We start from the raw sequence: 18,704 nt of genomic DNA on the forward strand, positions 1-18,704 counted from the left end.
TCCCTAGTCTGCGTCTCTTACCATATTGACTTTTCAGCTATAACTAGTCAAGGTTTTTCCCAATGCCTCTTGTTGTGCAGCAGGAACTACTCCACAGTCATTTTTCCAGGTCTCAGGCTTAAGCATCCCTTACTCCATGATTCTGTTAGTTTAAAACTTTATTTTTGGTCCCTAAATTCTGGCCCCCTTCTCTCATAGCACTGTTTTCGCTCATGTTATTTATCACAATTTGATGTCACATATCAATTAACTTAACGCCCATCTGCCCTGCTAGACTACAAGTCCATGAAGACAAGGACTGTCAGTCTGACTTCATGATAAGGCCACTGCATAGGCTTATATTGTCTGGCATAGAGCAGATGCTCCATGAACCTGTTAAACAAGTCTTGCTCTGCATACATATTTCTATTGCTGCACTTATCACACTGTTCTGTAGTTATTTGTTTGCAATGGCCTCCCTACCAAACAGTAAGCTCACTTGAATGCGTTGTATCCACAGGACACAGCACAGAGTTCAGTAAATGTTTAACAAAATTAATTATTCAACTAAACTGTAAACCTCTCAAGAGTAGCATCATGTCTTCCTCATATTTTTGTCACCTACCATGATTACACATATAGACATTTATCATGATGCCCTCAGCTTGGAAGAAAACTTCATTTTCACTTCATCCACATGGTCACAGCAAAAACAATTTAAATGCCAACTTTGTTTCTATGAAAAGTCCTTGTCATATGTTTTAAGGCTCAGAAGTACTCTTGATTGGTGGGAGCAAACATATGGGAGATCAGGGAATTTAAACAAGGATGGCTAAAGATTTTTCCTACTAGAATAAAGTGCAGAGTAACTGAGATTCTCACTTCAACTTTTACTATGTCATAAAATCCCTCTAACATATGTAACATCTGATATAGTGTATAGTGTGGGCAAACACCTAGGATCCAATGGGAAGGGACAACTGTAAAGTATTTCTGGATTAATGATCGGCAGATAAACCTGCCTTGGGGAGCAGTCAGAAAAAAGTCATTAGAGGTGGAATCATATTTCAAGTGCTCTTTGGCAATCAAGGCTGAAAGAGATCATGAACCTGACAGACCACAGACCACACACAAAGCCTGGAGAAAACGGGGTGGGGGGTGGGACAGGGCACATCACAGCACTTTTCACAGTCTTAGGATGATTACAAATGCCACATCTGGTTCTCATTCTTTTGAACCCACTGAAATACCTTACTCACCTGGCGAGAGTTTATTCCTGGAGGTTGACCACAATACCCTAGATTCCCAAAGTCTAGGTTCATGTTTCTAGTTTGAGAAGGTAAGCAGTCAATCTAAAGTCTGTGTGCAACAAAACTGTAAATTCCCCCTTAATTACCTTTGGGGTAAAAATGTAGAAGAGATGATATTCACAAGGGAAAGAAGAACCAAAGGAGTAGCAGAAGCAGGGACAGAGAGGATAGCAAGGCTCTAAAATGAAAAGGGAAAGTTTTCCTTTCTCCAAAAGACAAGCAGTGTGGCAGACTGCTTTTCTTCTGGAGACAAAAACAAAATAACCCTTTAGGTGCCAAACAAGACCTCCCCAGAACAAAATGGATCCTGGTGTTGGCCCCAACATCTTTCTCAAAATAAGAACCAGGTAACAAAAAGATGGTACAGTGTGCAGGATTCAGAGTGCCGCAAGGATGAAGCCTGCTGAACAAGATGCTTGGCCTCAAACAACAAGTGGGTTAGAGGCAAGTTTCTGGAGAATGAAGTTCACTATATCATCCCATGGTACCAAAGTTGTTTAACTGGAGACCAATGCACTGTACCCTCAAGCACTAGGTCACCAGAAGCTAAAAAGAAACTGAACGACAGTTAAAACTTCAGAACCAGAGTCCACAAACTGAAAGCAGTTGATAAACATCACTAAAATTCTGTTGCAAATTCCTCATTTATTCAGCAGGAGGGGGCAAAGCCAAATGCTCTTTTGCCTTGAGAGAAATGGTAGTCAAACACTATTTGCAAACATCTGAGAGGTAAGGAGGGATGGATGAAGGAAAAGACCATGGCTCAGATGGCAAGTGATATGCTCCTGGCAGAAGTGCTTCTCTTCCTGAGGAGCACTAGGCATTTGAGAGCTCTTGGACAACTGATGGACTCCGAGCTTCTCTTAGAGACAGCCTCAAGCCCAGCATGGTGCTCTTTGGCCTTGGCTGTTCAGGAGGTCAGGGAGGAAGGCCTCCGTCCTTTTCTTGTCAGCATCTCCGTTTTTCTTTCTGTTCACTGGAATATTTTCCTTCTAAAGCCAGCCTTTTTCTCCTGAGAAAAAAAATCCATCAGCTCTTTGTATTTCTGTTCTGTCACAGATACTGCCCACAAATACCATTCTCTAAATGGCTGGATGCTGTGTGATGCTGACCCCCCACCAGGAGCTCCATGCTACAGTCAGCAACAGAGACAACAAGCTTGTACAGAGTTTCGCCACTGGGTGCAGGAAGGATAACGAGGAGCAGCAAGCAACCGCACCTTACAGATCCAAACTCTGTAAGTGCCCCTGCTTCTCCTGGAAGCGCACTGATAATTTTCCCAAACACAAATGCGACTCTTCTGTTGGTAGAGAGGTGGCACTTGCTGAGAACTGACGGATCTTCTTTAAGTGTTAGTGCGCACGTAATCAGCCTGGAGTCTTTAATTGTGAAGCCCACCTAGAGCTAGGGCAGTCTCACATCCAAGAAGCAAGCAGTGACTAAAGGAATTAACACTGTGGATACACAGAAATCACCTCAGGCCACGTAAGAAACTTGTCTGCAGTTAGGCTTTTTCTTTTCTTTTTTAAATAAGTGAAATATAGCTGACAATGGCCAGGTTATTTCTGATGAACCAATCCTTGACGACTTTCACCAACGAGGCACCAGGCCTAACATTCTTCACGAATACATACAGAAATTCTCTGCCGAGGTCTCGACATAGACAAGTAACTCTATTTGCTTTTCCTCAGGTCATGCAGGAAGGTTTAGGAAGTAGAGTATCACTCAGAGGCCATGTCTGCAGAAGGATATGTTCCAAAACCTGGACTGCTCAAGTGTTGAGCTGAAGATGGAAACTGAGAACTGAGGCACGACTAGAATCATGGTCCAGTCTCCGAGGATGGTTAAGACTGATGCCGAGCACCAATGCGAGACAACCTGCATGGTAACTGTGCAGTGTTCTCAATGTGCACAGCGGAGTCCAATGAAGCGGTCCAAGGGTTAAATGACGAGAATTCAGGCTGAAATGTGATCCAGAGTAGGGATCCCTGATGCAGAATTCTGTGCTTGGCTGGGCTAGTACCATCAGAACCACATTCCAACAGCTGGAGTCATTAGGGAGGCATATTACTGAACGGTGAGCAACACCAGCAGAACTGTGGCTTACACAGACATTTGAAGAGGTGATAATCCTGTGAAAATCCCCAAAGATACTGAGGTGTTTTGACACTCAAGGTTAAAGTCCAGCAAAATAAGGTGTTACAAAGGTCTTGCCAGCATGCTTAGAAACAATTTTCTTAAAAAGTAGCAACACTGAAGACACAGAGTTACAACTTAAGGGAAATGCTTGCTATAGGTACTTACGCACCTAAAGAGAGTTTGTGCTGGCCAGTGTTCACCCTCAGAGAAATGATTAGCCCCTTCCAGACTAGTATCTTAAGAGAGAATATACGATCAACACAATGATAAAAACGTTAGTGTTCTATTTTGAATACAACATTCAATTTATCTGACTTTGGGGTTTGAAAATTTTTATTTTTAAATGGAATAAAACTGAGACTCTGCTTAGACTTTTAGATGGGGCTCAGAATAGATTTTTTTTTGACTAAATGTGAATATTCCTCTTCCCCAAACCTTACTGAGTATGACTATATGAAACTTAATCATGCTAAACAACACTTTGAGGAACCCAGTTAGGGACGATCACCAAGAAGACTGATTTTTAATGGACCTTTAATTAGCCTAGCTGTCCCTGCTATTGATTATAAATAAAGCGGGGAGCCACAGCCCAATCCACATCCCAAATGACCTCATCTTAGAATTTATTTTTGAGGAAGATGATATATTAAAATGAAAATATAAGTGACATATGTTTATAAATCTGGTAAGGAGAACATTTTAAAAGGCCCCCTCCAATGTTGTTTGTATGTTTTATCTTTGGGGGGGGATATAAAAAAGAAAGAAAAAAGCATTCTTCCATTATAGATGAAATTATAGAGTTGCATTTTAGGCTGGGATGAAATTAATCTTTTAAATTTAATGCTCTGGCAATGGCAATACTGGATTTCAAGTAGGGGAGTAAGCTATTTCCCCAACATTGCCAATGCTTAGTGAATAGCTACAATAATGGGAAATGTTAAAATTGTCTGGTTAGGTATATTTTTAGTGGAATGACATAAAATATTCTTAGCATAGCACAAATGATAACTACTTTTTATTCTGTGATGTGCAGTCCCACCTCCTTTTTGCCTGCAGAAACATTACCCAGACATCACAGACATCATGAGGATATAGAGAGCAGGAGGATTTTACCAGGGGAGCGTCTTTATAGTGACCAATTCTACACTCCTATAAGCTACCTACTTCAGAAACATACACATTTGAGCTCCTTGGAAACTGGATATACACCGCATCTCCTTTCAGGTCATTTAGCAACCCCAGCTTCCCGTGGAGCCCCATATGTCTGACCGTTAGATGCAAACTCTCAGTCACTTGTATTCCATGTTTACTGGGGCAACGAGGAGCAACACTGAAGGGACTGCCCAGCATCTGCAGCGTGGTTAGATGCGGCACAGTGGAAACAGACTTCTATGGATCTGAAGTGCCAGAGCATTCATTTATGTTCTTTAGGGCACTCACACATACACACAAAATCAATCAATATACTATTTACCTGCAAGCTGCAGGCATTCCTTATAGTGTCAGAGAAAACGAACAGAATACCAATGTATACGCTCACTTCTGCAGTGAAACCAATGGATGACCAGGGCATCCAGCTAACAGCTGTGGTGCAGCTATAATTGTGGTGTTAGATTCAACTTCCAGGCAGAGTGCTCAAAGAACTTAACTGAAATCAGCAGCATTACTTTGTCCCTAAGGTCAGCTTGAACTCTGCAGAACATACCCGTGTAATTTAATCCTGGTAGCTTAGAAAATACCATCAGGTCCAAGTGGGCGCATATACAAACACAGAGCATCCAATCCTTCCTATAAGTAGGTAACAAACTATAGGTGTTTTTGTTTCAAAGCAGGACAGCTATATGTTATGTGTACGCGCCCAGTTAGTTGGGTACACCCCCAAGTGACCTGTGGCGCTACCAGTACAGACTAGGATTAGTTGTACTCAGCATGTTCAGTCATCATATGAAATGTAGTTCCCTGTGGTATATAGCTTAGGTACACACTTTACTGTGGAAAACTGGCATTTTACTTAGGGGCAAAGGCAAAATCCATACTGAGTATCCACTTGGGCCATGAGGAGACACCAGATATGAGATATGTATGTCTGCATTCCACACAAATCTGCACACACTGCATCCACTTGTGTGCTATTTATGAGGTCAGACAGTTTGAATACAATATACTCATCTTTGGTGTAGTGGCAACATTAATGAGGCTCTTCTTTGGGACGAATTTAATGCATATCTTGAGGGTACACATCAGGACTATCTCTTGTAAATAGTGGAAGACTATTTGGGGAGATGCTTTTTATTTCCAGGAAAACTAAGAAAAAGGGAGACTTCTAGAGGTAGGGTGTTTTTGCCCTTTTTATTTCCCCTCAACAGGTAACCCAAGCATGCGAGCGCACAGGGGATCTGCAGCACAGGCACAGGAGCAATCTCTCAAGCAGCACTTTCTGTAACCCTGGGTGAGCATCTGGACCGGCAGCCATGTGGAATGAAGAGTCGAGCCTGCTGCAGGGCAGCGTAGCACACACCAACGACCCTCGGGCACTCCTGCTGTGGAGGCTCCCACTGACACGTGAGCGGGGGACACACAGAGGTTTATCCTCTTCCAATCGCCTGCAACTCACGGTGCAAGCTGAACTTGCTGGGTTTGCCACGGAAAACAAAGCTTCCTCTGCATCTCCTGATGTATGTTCTAAAAAAGCAGCAAGGCCCTTCACACAGGTTCACGTTCTTATTGTTTGCTTGTGCGTTTCTGATTTCTTTGGGGGGAAGAAAAGACCCTTGATGTACGAAGTTGGGCTTAACTCCCCAGAGCCCAACTCTCCCAAGGTAACTCACTGCTTCAGGGTACTTTACCTTCGTGTGGGGCTGGGTCTTGATGGAGCCGTATTCATATTTCTTCTTTCCGCTGCCTTATTAATATCTGAAAAGAATAATCAACCCATCTGTTCAATGCTACGGAATAAAAACAAGATCATCAGCACATTTCAAATGAAAGCAACAACAAAAAAACTACAATGACAACCAGATGGTGTAAGAAAATCCATTCAGCAGACGCATAGTCACTTGGGCAATTTTTATTAAGTTACAGCAGTACGTTGTCATGGCTTGGTAGAGAATGTCCCTCAGTTTTCTAGCTAACACATAATTTGTGTAAAACTGATCATGTCAAGGCTTTAACACTGCCAAGCCTAAACCTAAAAACTGCCCCCTCCAAAAGGGGAAAAGTGTCTTCTAAACTCTTGGAGAGCCAGATGTGTGATTCTTTTTTGAGGGCAGGAGAAACAAAGAAAGAATTTTAAAAAGAGAGAGAGAGCAAGGGCAAGTAGTTCCATTTTATATTATAAGGAAGTAATGGCTGGAATCCAGTTTTAAAACATCTAATATTCCATGAAGCAGGGGCTCCTTTTAGTTTGCCTTGTGGCATTCTATTGGTTAGAATCTTCCAGAATGAGATGTAGGGAAGAAATTAATTTTTTCAAAACAAAGCATATGACATGTTAATATTTATAACCCTCATAAGTACCTAAGAATAAGAACTGTCATTTGGTATAGTAAGATTAAGTAATAAAACACTCATTGTCAGTTTTCACTACAGAAGCCTGGCATATACAACTAGATAAAGAACAGTGGAAACATAAACTCACAGAAGCCAATCTGTGCAGTTAAAGCCTCTCGGTTAAAAACAAAACAAACCTACTTTGCAAAAGCTGAAGCAAGTAATAAAAACACCATATGTAAGTAAGAAATATCTAAAGAAATGTACCAATCTATGCTCAAAGATAACACCCGATAAATTTTATATGCCTTAAAAAATAAGCACATTAAAAATTTCCTACTTTAGTATATGGAGAAATAAAACTGCTTTCTGCTGCAGTGTAATTTTATTTCCCTTGTTCCATATTAAGCAATTAACAGTGTATCTAATAATGACATTAAATGGTATTAAACAATCATACAATTAGGATTTAAAACAGTGATTTTAAATAGCTTTGAAAATAGTAATTATGTGTGTGAAAAATTCTAACCAGAGTTGTATCACATGAAAGACCACAGTAATGATAAACCTTAAAGAGGTCTTGTATGTCTTTCCCCTGCTATGTTGTCAACTATTGAGTTCCTGTTCAAGTGAGAATGATCTTCAGTTCCATTTTAAGTCAGAAGCCCCTTATCTTTAGGAGAATGGCTTTTGATCAAACTGAAGGTAACATATCTAAACAGTCAGAGAGGTATATTCTATGTAAACTGCTCCTTAAGTTTCTAACTGAGCAGATCCAATCCCTCTACCTTTATAAAGAATCAGGAAATATGTTCTACACAGAAATTGGCCAGTAATACCTGACCATGGGTTTGGTATTGCATGTTACAAGTTACAACCCTTAAAGTTCACTAAGGCCTGACATTTTTTTTTTTTTTTAAATATTTATTTATTGGCTGCACTGGGGTCTAGTTGCAGCACGCAGGATCTAGTTCCCTGACTGGGATTGAACCTAGGCCCCCTGTACTGGGAGTGCAGAATCTTAGCCGCTGGACCACCAGGGAAGTCTCAAGTCCTGAAATATTAACACATGTTATATAATGACATATCATACAGGGAGTATCTAGTTTCTTCTATATGCAATTGTGAAGAGTATCAGGTTCAGGCTTAGAAGGGCCTGCTGACCTAGTCTGCCCACTTACTTTGTACTGCTTTCTAATACAGGGTGACTATGATTCAGAGAGAAATGTAAAGTCTTTGGTTATTTAAGCAGTTTTCAAAGCATCTCTGGAGTACATGGGGAGTGGTGTTAGTGGCGTGCACATTTCTTTTAAATAAGGACCATATCTCCCAGCAGGATTCCATGTATTATTAAATAGTCATGTAAATAAAACTCATCTAAACACTGACTTGACTCCGCAAACACTTAGGTGAGAATATGGACCACAAGGTACTACTATAACTCGTGTCTATAAATACTATATAATTTTGCCCTCATATGAAAAGGACTGCTGCATTGCATAATTATATCCAATTCTGTGAGGGCCGCTAAATATAGGACTGGGGAGACCAAAATCCTCATGGTACCATATAACTTTGGGGCAAAACTGGTTGCAGTCAGAATGAAGGAGGGAAATATTTTCCTTTGAAGTTCGTGAAATTCTTCGCGATCACTTGAAAGATTATTAAAAAAAATCTAAGATTATATCTTTAAACCATTCTGACTGTAATTTGCCTCCTAGTATCCATTTTCATGGAGGAGTCCAAAGTAATTGGTTTTGGATGGTGTGGCTTAAGTTTCTTTTGCAGAAAAGAGAACTCTTAGACCATTTTCTTAATTTTAGGGGTTAGCAAACTTTGGTATGGTATAGCAACTGTTTGTTTATTCATTCCTACTAAAGATATCCATAAATCTCCACCTTGAGTAAGATATGGACAAAATGAAATTTGAAACATTTTGCTAGTCTCACTGCCATGTAAGAGGACTGCTCAGGTTAGGCTAGAGGTGGAGACGTTTTCATTAAGAGTTATGAAAAACTATCATCACCGCCAATTCACATACACAAACAAGTCTAACATACGTGCACACAGAACTTTTGGAAAACCTAAGAATTCGGAAATACAGAAAGAACAGAGAAGCTACCAAAAACACAAATAACTTCAGAGAGCTGATCATGGTACAACAAAGATTTAAAGCAGCAGGAAAAACAAACCAACAAACCAAAGCCTTGCCCCATCCCAATTTTCTGTCACACAATTTGAAAACCTGGAGGTTCATCTGAACAAGTTTCCATTTGAAAATGCAAATACTGGGAGCAGTAAAGGGGGTTTTTGTATTAATTAATTGAATCAGATTATTTTCTTTCTATCCCTACTGAGATAGATCCCTGGTGGCTCAGATGGTAAAGCATCTGTCTACAATGCTGGAGACCTAGGTTCGATCCCTGGGTCGGGAAGATCCCCTGGAGAAGGAAATGGCAATCCACTCCAGTACTATTGCCTGGAAAACCCTATGGACAGAGGAGCCTGGTAGGCTATAGCCCATGGGGTCACAAAAAGTCAGACACGACTGAGCGACTTCACTTTCACTACTGAGATACAAAACTTACACCAAAGAAATAGAAATGATATCAATGTAAAGGGAAAACAGAAAGACAATTTGGGAATCTTTCTGGACATTAGAGGGGAATCAAAATTGGAGGGAATTTAATCAACAGGAGGGCAGTGGTAACTTACAAGAATCTCCAAGGAGAGGTGGAATGCCTCTTCTGCCTAAAAAAGGGAAGAAACTGTGCTTCTTTTTCTTCCTGCTTTATTTTATCTGGGGCAGCTCAGTCTCAGTGTCACTGCCACCTTAGCCTGGATGGTAGTTCTACACTTTGTCAATTTATTAGCAATGTGAATACCATTCAAAGTCACCGTTACCACAAGGTGCTTAACCTTCACCTGAATAGCTATAACTTCCAAGGGGTAAAAATAGTTAAAAGCACTTCTCTGGTAAGAATTTTTAGACAAGAAAAATAGCACCAACTGAAGGGATTCACATAAAAGGGGAAAAAAAAGGAAAATAATCTGGAAAATGTTATACAGGAAGCAGCAGAGCTGTTTTAAATCACAAAAGAGTGGGGGTAAAGAACTCCCAAAGGAAGGCACAATGCCTAATCTACAATTTTATTTTAGACTAATATGCCAGACAGAGTTCACACAATGGTACTCAGATATGCTATAAATAAAAACGCATGTTTCATTCATAGTATCAGGAACTGGTTTGCTCTATTTTTTAATTGTACCACCACAAAACAATTCTTTTCACCTTAAAGCCAATTTTTATACTTCAAAGACCGTCACAATGGAAAACAGGACTATTCTAAACAAGTGCAGTATGAACTGTAACATTTGCCAGTACCACCACTGGTTGCTGAAATAAGTCCTAACCACTGGACTGCCAGGGAATTCCCTACAATTTCAAGAAATGATTACAAATGAAATAAAGCTTGCCAATAGGTCTAACTGAAAAGCAACCAACAATCAGGAATTATTAAATGGGAAATACATGATGACAAAGATAATGCGACTTGAGAAACCATACTGACAAGACAGTGAATATGAGACAGTAACTCCCAAAACTCGGAAGGGAAAGGACAGGACTTCTTACTTACACCGTATTTATGAAGACGACTTTGACGATATATTGTACCATTAGGGATATTATGAGTTATACTGTAAAGAGTTAGGGATAAGAGAATGCTTGGCTTGCTGCTTCTAAATCAATGCTTTAAGCTCACTCTGAAAACTACACAATCCCTCATATTTGGTTATCCCCTTCAATTTCTAATTGAAATAATTATTGTATCCTTAACGGTATTAGGATGTTATTCCAAGGAACAGGAATGGTGGAAACGATATAACTTATATTTATAAAATACTTGCTCTGTCCCAGAGCCTGTACTGAGAATGTTACGTGCAGTATCTCCAGCAAGCCTTTCTACAACCCTTGGAGTTGTATTATGATCTCTATTTTGAGAATGAGGAAATTTGAAGTTTAGAGAAATTAGGTGACTTAACTGAGGTCACAAGATGATGAAAAGGCAGAGCTAAGGCAGAGCTAGAACTCAGAACCAGGCGTGCCCGACACTAACATGCTTAAACACGTTACGCTGCCTCCAACAGGGAGTAGAAAGACCTGACTTCCATTTTGAATACTGGTGAGGGCTCCCTGATCAGATGCTGATGGAATCTGGAAAAGGCAGTCTATGCTGGGCACACCAGTGTTTAAGTGCCCCAGACACTCAACAGGGTAGGACCCGCTTATTCAATTACAACTTTGATTTCTATCACCTCAAACAACGTTTCTGGCTTTTACTACTGACATTCTATTCACCATAACACCTCAGACAAAAATTCTCTATCAATATTTAATTTCTGGCCCTTTTTACTTCTTTTGAGGAAAGAACCTTGGTTGGAATCAGCAAATCTGAGTTCTAGCCCTACTTTTCTGGGATGTGGGGGAAGGGATTTATTCAAGTCACTTGATTTCTCTAAACCTGATAAAATGGATATTCTACCTTATTTGTTATACTGATTCAAGGAGAATATCAACTAAGAGAAAAAGCTCCCTAATTTGGACCAACAAAGGTTGAGCTAATCTAAACTACTAAAAAAGCTGGAAAAACAAAAAATTCAAAATACAGGTTCATTTAAAAAAGGTGAAATTTCAACTGAACTGTACAAGTAGAGATCCTTGTGCTGCGCTTAGTCTCAGTCGTGTCCAACTCTTTGCGATCCCATGGACTGTAGCCTGCCAGGCTCCTCAGTCCATGGGGATTCTCCAGGCAAGAAATACCAGAGTGGGTTGCCATGCCCTCCTCCAGAGGATCTTCCCAACCCAGGGACTGAACCCAGGTCTCCCGCACTGCAGGTGGATTCTTGACCTTCTGAACCACCAGGGAAGCCCAGAGATCCTTAGAAAACTAAATTAATGAACTTAAAAAGTACTGTTTATAATCAGGACATCAAATGCTTCTATACATAACCACACATCACACTCTGTACTAGGTCTTAAGATATATGGAAATAACAAGGCTTAAGTCTCTGCCTTAAGGGAGTTCACTGTTTAATAAAGAAGAGAGGCACATGTATACAGATAATCACAACATAATTTAAAATGGGATTACAGCAGAGATAAAGAAGGCCTACCTATGCGTATGTGTGTGGCAGGGCAGAGAGAACACTGGGAGGAACAGGGGACGAGGGATGGGTGGGAAGGCCTAAAAATAACATTTAAACTGAGTCTTGAAGAATGAGTTTACCAGAAAACAGAGAAGTCACTGCAGCACATACAAAGGGAAAGGAACGGTCTGAAGGGCACAGGAAGAAATACTGTCGGAAGTCTAATGTAGGAAATGGGAGGATAGGAGCAGGAAAGAGAGGAATTACAGATGCAAGCCAGAGCAGACTAAAAAAAAAGTCTGCTATGGAAAAGGAAGAAATTGCTGGCAGGAGGGCACGTTAGGAGGTTACGAACTGAACTACCATAAACAGAGTTTCAGTGAAGTCAAATTCAGGAAGGTTTACTGTATGTTTATTATTCAAAATAATAGGGGATTATTTAAATCTATAATATTCAAAATATTGCCCATTAAAATAATGTTCCTTGAAGATCACTGGTTTGACATTGAAGGGACTAGAGGGGAGAAAAATATCTAAAAGTTATGATCCCTTCAATAAAGGGATATAAAATGAACTGATGGCTAGAGGAATCATTATTTAATTAGCCAACCATCTACTGATCAGGAACAAATAGACAACAAACCTTATTTTTTCTAAAATCTTACATTTATCATCTGTAAGTATACAGTTCAGTAGTGTTATGTATATTCACAAATATAAACAGCTGGGCAATAGGTTTCCAAAACTTTTTCATCTTGCAAAATTAACTCTCTTCTACCCATTAAACAACTACCCATCCTCTCTCTGCCCATATATATTTTTTCTTTTCATTCTCAACATCACATTTCTTTAATGAAGATACGTAAGTGCCACCTGAGAAGATGTTTAAAAATGGGATTTCCAGATCCCTTCTCAAACTTTCAGTATCTGAGGATACAGCCTAGGAATCCAATCCACACTTAAGCAAGTTTCTTGGCAGGTATTTGGGAACTACAGTGCTACTCTCGGAGAAGGCAATGGCACCCCACTCCAGTACTCTTGCCTGGAAAATCCCATGGACGGAGGAGCCTGGTAGGCTGCAGTCCATGGGATCACGAAGAGTCGAACACGACTGAGCGACTTCACTTTCACATTTCACTTTCATGCATTGGAAAAGGAAATGGCAACCCACTCCAGTGTTCTTGCCTGGAGAATCCCAGGGACAGGGGAGCCTGGTGGGCTGCCGTCGCACAGAGTCGGACACGACTGAAGCGACTTAGCAGCAGCAGCAGCAGTGCTACTCTATTATCTATTTATTTCTGTAGTTTATACAGAACGTATACTTAAGTCCTCCATTTAAAAACCTCTCTAAACTCCTGTGTTCAAGGGGGAATAGTTTATAAACTGCTACAAAGTACATGTCACAACAATGGCTAAAATCTGCAGATTGGTCAACTGGGAGTAGGGGTGGGAAGCTGCACCCAAGAACATGTATTTCCAAAGAACTGTTTCTGGTGACTCTGATGCTGTCCTAATGTAATCTTTCCAAAGGCTGAAAAAAAGTTCAACTATATATTTATAACTCTAAGTTTTAAAATTGAATGAAAATCATCTTTTTCCTATTTTTTCTTTTGGATATCAAAAATCATTTCTGAAGAGAGATTAAAAAGAAACTTCTTGTATCATCTCTCTCTCAGTCTCCAACTGCATAATTAAGTATGCAACCTAAAAGCCAAATGATTTGTAATTCAAAGGTCTTCACAGCTTGTTCACTAGCTGCAGAATCAACCTAACTTTCAGTAATGCTATCATTCCAGATCCAAACAAGAAGACCACTCAAAATATTTTTTAGAGCTAAAGTTGTAAGCCATTCTGCTTTGTAACTGTTCATTAATGCAATTTAAGTTCTCCTGGTCTTTGCCTAAAGTTGTTGGTCTTTGCATAGGTCAACAATAATGTTTTGAACATGAAATAAAAGGAAAAAGAGTCTTATGGTTTGGAAAAGTTCTGATTCTTTCAGTGGAATTATTTTCTTAACATTAATGCAATTAGTCCAGCTGACCTATTATCTTTCATTTTTTAGTGATAAGATAAAGAATGAAAATGACCATCCCTATAAATATTCATATTTGGTGGTAATAAAACCACCATTTAAAAAGCAGCAGGCATGCTGGTATCACACATTTAGCTGTCAGTAGAGTTCATATTTCCCTCATGTGCTGCTGCCTCAGACAGTGCCCTAATACTGATCCTTTCCTTAATGCCTCTCATTAATGAGAATTACAGAGGGTAATTTTCTGATGCTTACTGCCCTTTTAACTTCTCAGTAGTTTACTTCAAGTTACTGAATAGTCTAGGCAAATGTTTATGCTGTTCACAGGACAAATTTTTAGGCACAAAAAGGCTGATGGAGCTTTTAAAGTGTTTGTCTTAAAGACATATGTAAGTATTAATTAACACCAAGGTACAGAGAGCAAATCTAGAGTAGCAGAAAGAGTAGTCGGTTTGGGGGAACACTACAACCACAAGCTGTCCGTGGGAGGAGAGCAAGAGAAAGGCATCATGATACCTTCCTCTCTTGAACATCCACACTGCATGTTTAATATGTTAAAGCCTCTGAGAAGTTCTGGAGTAAGGACACTGCTTTTTTCCTTAACATTTCCCAATTTTACTTGACCACAAAATCTTTTATCTACTGGGCCACAAAATCCTTTATCTTCAGTATGTTCTACTAACATGTTATTTGGGCAAGGAATATGACCTCTCTGAGCCACTGTTTCCTCATATGCAAAAAAGATATAAGACTGGTCTACCTATCTCACAAGAGGACAGGAGGGAGAAAATGAATCGTATCTGTAAACCTGCTTTGTGAACCATAAGCACTGCCTGTTGTACTTTATCATTACTACCAAGAGTAACAGTGAGTGTAGGAAGAGATGTTTAATTTCTCCTGTGGAGAGTCAAAAACAAAGAAACAATGTAAATGGAACACAAGAGAATGTTAAATATAGTTCCTCCAAAGGTTTTCCATTCTTTTTTTAAATAAATTAATTTATTTTAATTGGAGGCTAATTCCTTTACAATATTGTAGTGGTTTATGCCATACATTGACATGAATCAGCCATGGGTGTACGTGTGTTTCCCATCCTGAACCCCCTTCTCACCTCCCTCCCCATCCCATCCCTCAGGGTCATCCCAGTGCACCAGCCTTCAGCACCCTGTCTCATGCATCGAACCTGGACTGGCGATCTATTTCATATATGATAATATACATGTTTCAATGCTAGTCTCTCAAGTCATCCCACCCTAAGGTTTTCCATTCTTAAACGCACAACTGAAATCCAGTAATTTACTCAACAGCAATAAGCTGAACAAAGGCACTGCCATCTGCAGGCGATGGAGAACGAATGCTCGCAATGGACACTTCAAACGAAGTTTCAAACCATCAGGCGCTCTTTCTCATCAGACTTCTAAAGCCTTTCCAAAAAATGTTTATTCTTAGCTTTTGAACACTGGTAGATGACATTCCATTTACTGAAGTTCTGAAATTGACTGGAGTAAAATTCTCATTTCTTCTCCACACAGGACTGCTGCTTTGAAATGTGAAAAAATTACCTTAGCCTTTCAAAAATCCTACATTGTGCCTGCACAAAGTACTCCCAAGGAATAAGGATTTTTTACACAGCCTTTTGAGGAAAAAGCCCTTGAAAGGCCTATGCTGACTTTTCTGAGTTCTCTCTCAGTGAGTTAAAGTAAATCTGCTCTCTCATACACAAAAACAGAGCTTATGAACAGACTACAAATAGAACACAATGTTAACTAAGGAGTAAGTTAATTTGTCAATACCTCCTTCAACGTGTGATGTTCAGAGGCCTGGGCCATTCAACAACGTGCACCTAGAAAAATTCCTTCCTCTGGGCCTTCTCCAGCACAGTCTACAAGGAAAATCACTGTTTCTATGTTTTACGTTAAGACTGTCGGAGGTTTCAAAAACATATCTGGAGGGTGATAGACAAGTTAAAGGAAAGGCAAAGAAACCAGAATGGAGGAAGAAACTGATACCGACATACTGCTAAGTGATTTCCAATATTCACAAAGCAAAGTTTGGGCTTTACTGTTTTGGAAAAGTCAGCGACCAGTCAGTTTTCACAACCAGACTGACTCATACGCAAAACATGAAATCTAGAGTTGTCAATAAGCAGATCCACCGGCGTCTGCAAAACATTTTTGTTGAACTATCTGGTAGGTACCACACCACAATGTCACAAGAAAACCGAGGAGACACACCGGGTGCTCTTGAGCGCAGTTTCTCTGAGACTATCCCGCGTAAGATAATGATGAGAACGGTTTACAACGAGAAAGCTTTTAACGTTAATTATTACCCCGGAAGACCCTAGGGCGTTCCATGGAGTCCGCTAAGTCTCAGGGGGAAATTCTATGCACAGCGCTAAAAGGCAGAAGGACCACAATTAACCCCACATTCCTAGGGCAGCGTTTCCCAAAGCGTGGAACGCAGAATAATTTCAGGAGGAATCAGGACGCACTGTTTATTTTAATACGTAAGTATTTATTTCTTTATGAGCATTAAAGAATTGGCTTTCCATTAAACGGTCGGTGATTTACCCTTCCACCTTAAACAAATGTATTTTAAAAAGCGGGGGGGAAAGTCAGTCTAAAGAAGAAAAAGTAACATTTGGTAAATAAGTAGCTGTTCAGATGGGTACATGAATGTAAAAGTGCAACGCGAAAGACTGAAACTGGGGAAACGCCGTCCTAAAAACAAGCCCTCCTGGCGAGCCGTCGGGGTGTAGAAGGTGCCCAGGTTCCATAGACCGAGAACCAGCCGGTTGGGACGCTGGCTTGATCGCTAGTTGCCAGGGTAACCGCGGGCTCGGTCGCTTTCCCCGTTTTCTGGGCCCGGATCCGCGCTATTAAAACGGGTGTGTGTAGGGGGAATGTCACAACAACGAGACGCCTCATGCTGTCAAGAGGCCGCGAGGCGACGGCGACGCGGGGCAGCGCGTTCGGTTCGCCACCCAGCGCCGCGCAGAGAGCCCGGTGAGGCCGGCCGCCTCGGCCCGGGTTCGAATCCCGACTGCGCCACCGATTAGCTGAGGACCAGAAGGCGAGCGACTTCACGTTTCGAGGAGACGTGGGATGTGCGGCCCGAGCCTACAGAGGAGCCCCACAAGGGCTATTATCGGCGGGTCGTGCTCAGACCGCAGGCGGCGGGGCGGCGCCGTCGGCCCCGAGCCCACCTCCTGCCGCCCGGACTGACCGGGCCTGCGCTCGACGGTAGTCAAGAGAAGGCCGCGCCCCGCACCGGGCATGCGCAGCCCCGCGCGCACCCGCAGGGGGGCCGCGGTCGCGGCCGCGCGTCGAGCGGGCCCTCCCGCCTCAGCCTTCCCATCCGGCCCTGGGCCCCCTCAACCGTCAGCCCCACGCCTCGGCGGACGGCCACCGCTTCCCGGCACTCACCGCTACCAGCACGGCGGGCTGCTGGCCGCTTCTCCGCCTCAGGCCCGCCGCTGCCGCCTCCGCCTCAGCCCACCTGCCCGCCGTAGGACAAAGGCGCCACCAACCGACCGGCGCGGGCACGAGGCAATGGCGGCCGGGGCGGGGAGTAGGGGCAGAGGGCGCGCACGCAGCGGCAGGCGCGGCAATGTCGCAAGAGCGCGCGTGTTTGCGGCAGGACTGAGTTGGAGCGTCGATCTCCTTAGCGATGAAGGCGGGGAAGTGGCTTGCACGGCGGTTGAGAGCGTAAGAGGTTGCCTAGCAACGGCGTCCCCGGGTGAGGATGGGTCCCAGGCCTGGTCGCCACCACCCTAAAGGGCTTCGCCTCTCTTCAGATTTTCAGAGTGCCTTCTTTCCTCTGTAACTGTGGAAAGAGATCATTTAAATCCTGGAATACTTTGATTTCGCCCTGTATAAAACTCAACACCTATAGATGTGTGTACTGGAGACTAATACATATATTCATGTAACCTCCGGATCACAAGGAACAAAGCAGAGAGGTAGAGAAAGTGTTTTGTTTACGTTTAAAGAGGCTGTGTGGAGGAGGACACGGCAACCCACTCCAGTATTCTTGCCTAGAGAATCCTGTGGACAGAGGAGCCTCGTGGGCTACCATTGGGGTCGCACAGAGTCGGACACAACTGAAGCGACTTAGGAGCACCAGCAAAGCGGCTGTGTATCTTGTTTAGTTTCACTGACAAGAGGCAAAAGGATTCTGGTGATACAGTCACAGATTCATCTTGAGTTCGTTCTTTCTTTCTGGAATATTCACTCAGTGTCAAAAAAAAATTTCCCAGAAAGTAATTGTTGATCATGAAGCATGTAAAATATTGTATTGCTCATTTAATCTGCAGAATATATTTGTCACAGTAAATGGAATTTGCTCACAATTGTAAATGCACTTTGTTAATCACAGTGATGGCTATGTGAATCAGGTAGGCTTTTTGTGAGTTAGGAAGTGCTGCAAACCCCATGGGTCAAGTTTTTGTCCTTGTGAATGTGTGTGTTAGTTGCTCAGTCGTGTCCAACTATTTGCGACTGCGTGGACTGTAGCCCGCCAGGCTCCTCTGTCCATGGAATTCTCCAGGCAAGAATACTGGAGTTGGGTAGCCATTCTCTTCTGCAGGGGATCTTCCAAATCCAGGG

At 41.9% G+C, this 18,704-nt stretch overlaps 1 protein-coding gene across 3 annotated transcripts in view; it reads right to left on the reverse strand.

Moving 5' to 3' along the window:
* NCOA5 (nuclear receptor coactivator 5) overlaps nucleotides 1-17,702 on the reverse strand; it is a 30,411-nt gene extending 12,709 nt beyond the window's left edge. Inside the window, exons 1-2 of one of the 3 annotated variants that reach the window (XM_018057953.1) lie at nucleotides 17,523-17,701; nucleotides 6,275-6,341 (exon numbers count right to left, since the gene is read on the reverse strand). In XM_018057953.1, the coding sequence (XP_017913442.1) occupies nucleotides 6,275-6,312 (38 nt within the window). In that variant the 5' untranslated portion in view covers nucleotides 6,313-6,341; nucleotides 17,523-17,701. Of the gene's footprint in view, nucleotides 1-6,274; nucleotides 6,342-17,522 lie in introns of all 3 variants that reach the window. The other 2 variants (XM_018057955.1, XM_018057954.1) reach the window with 2 other exon arrangements.

Source organism: Capra hircus, chromosome 13 (assembly GCF_001704415.2).
Source record: "Capra hircus breed San Clemente chromosome 13, ASM170441v1, whole genome shotgun sequence".
NCBI classification, from domain to species: Eukaryota; Metazoa; Chordata; class Mammalia; order Artiodactyla; family Bovidae; genus Capra; species Capra hircus.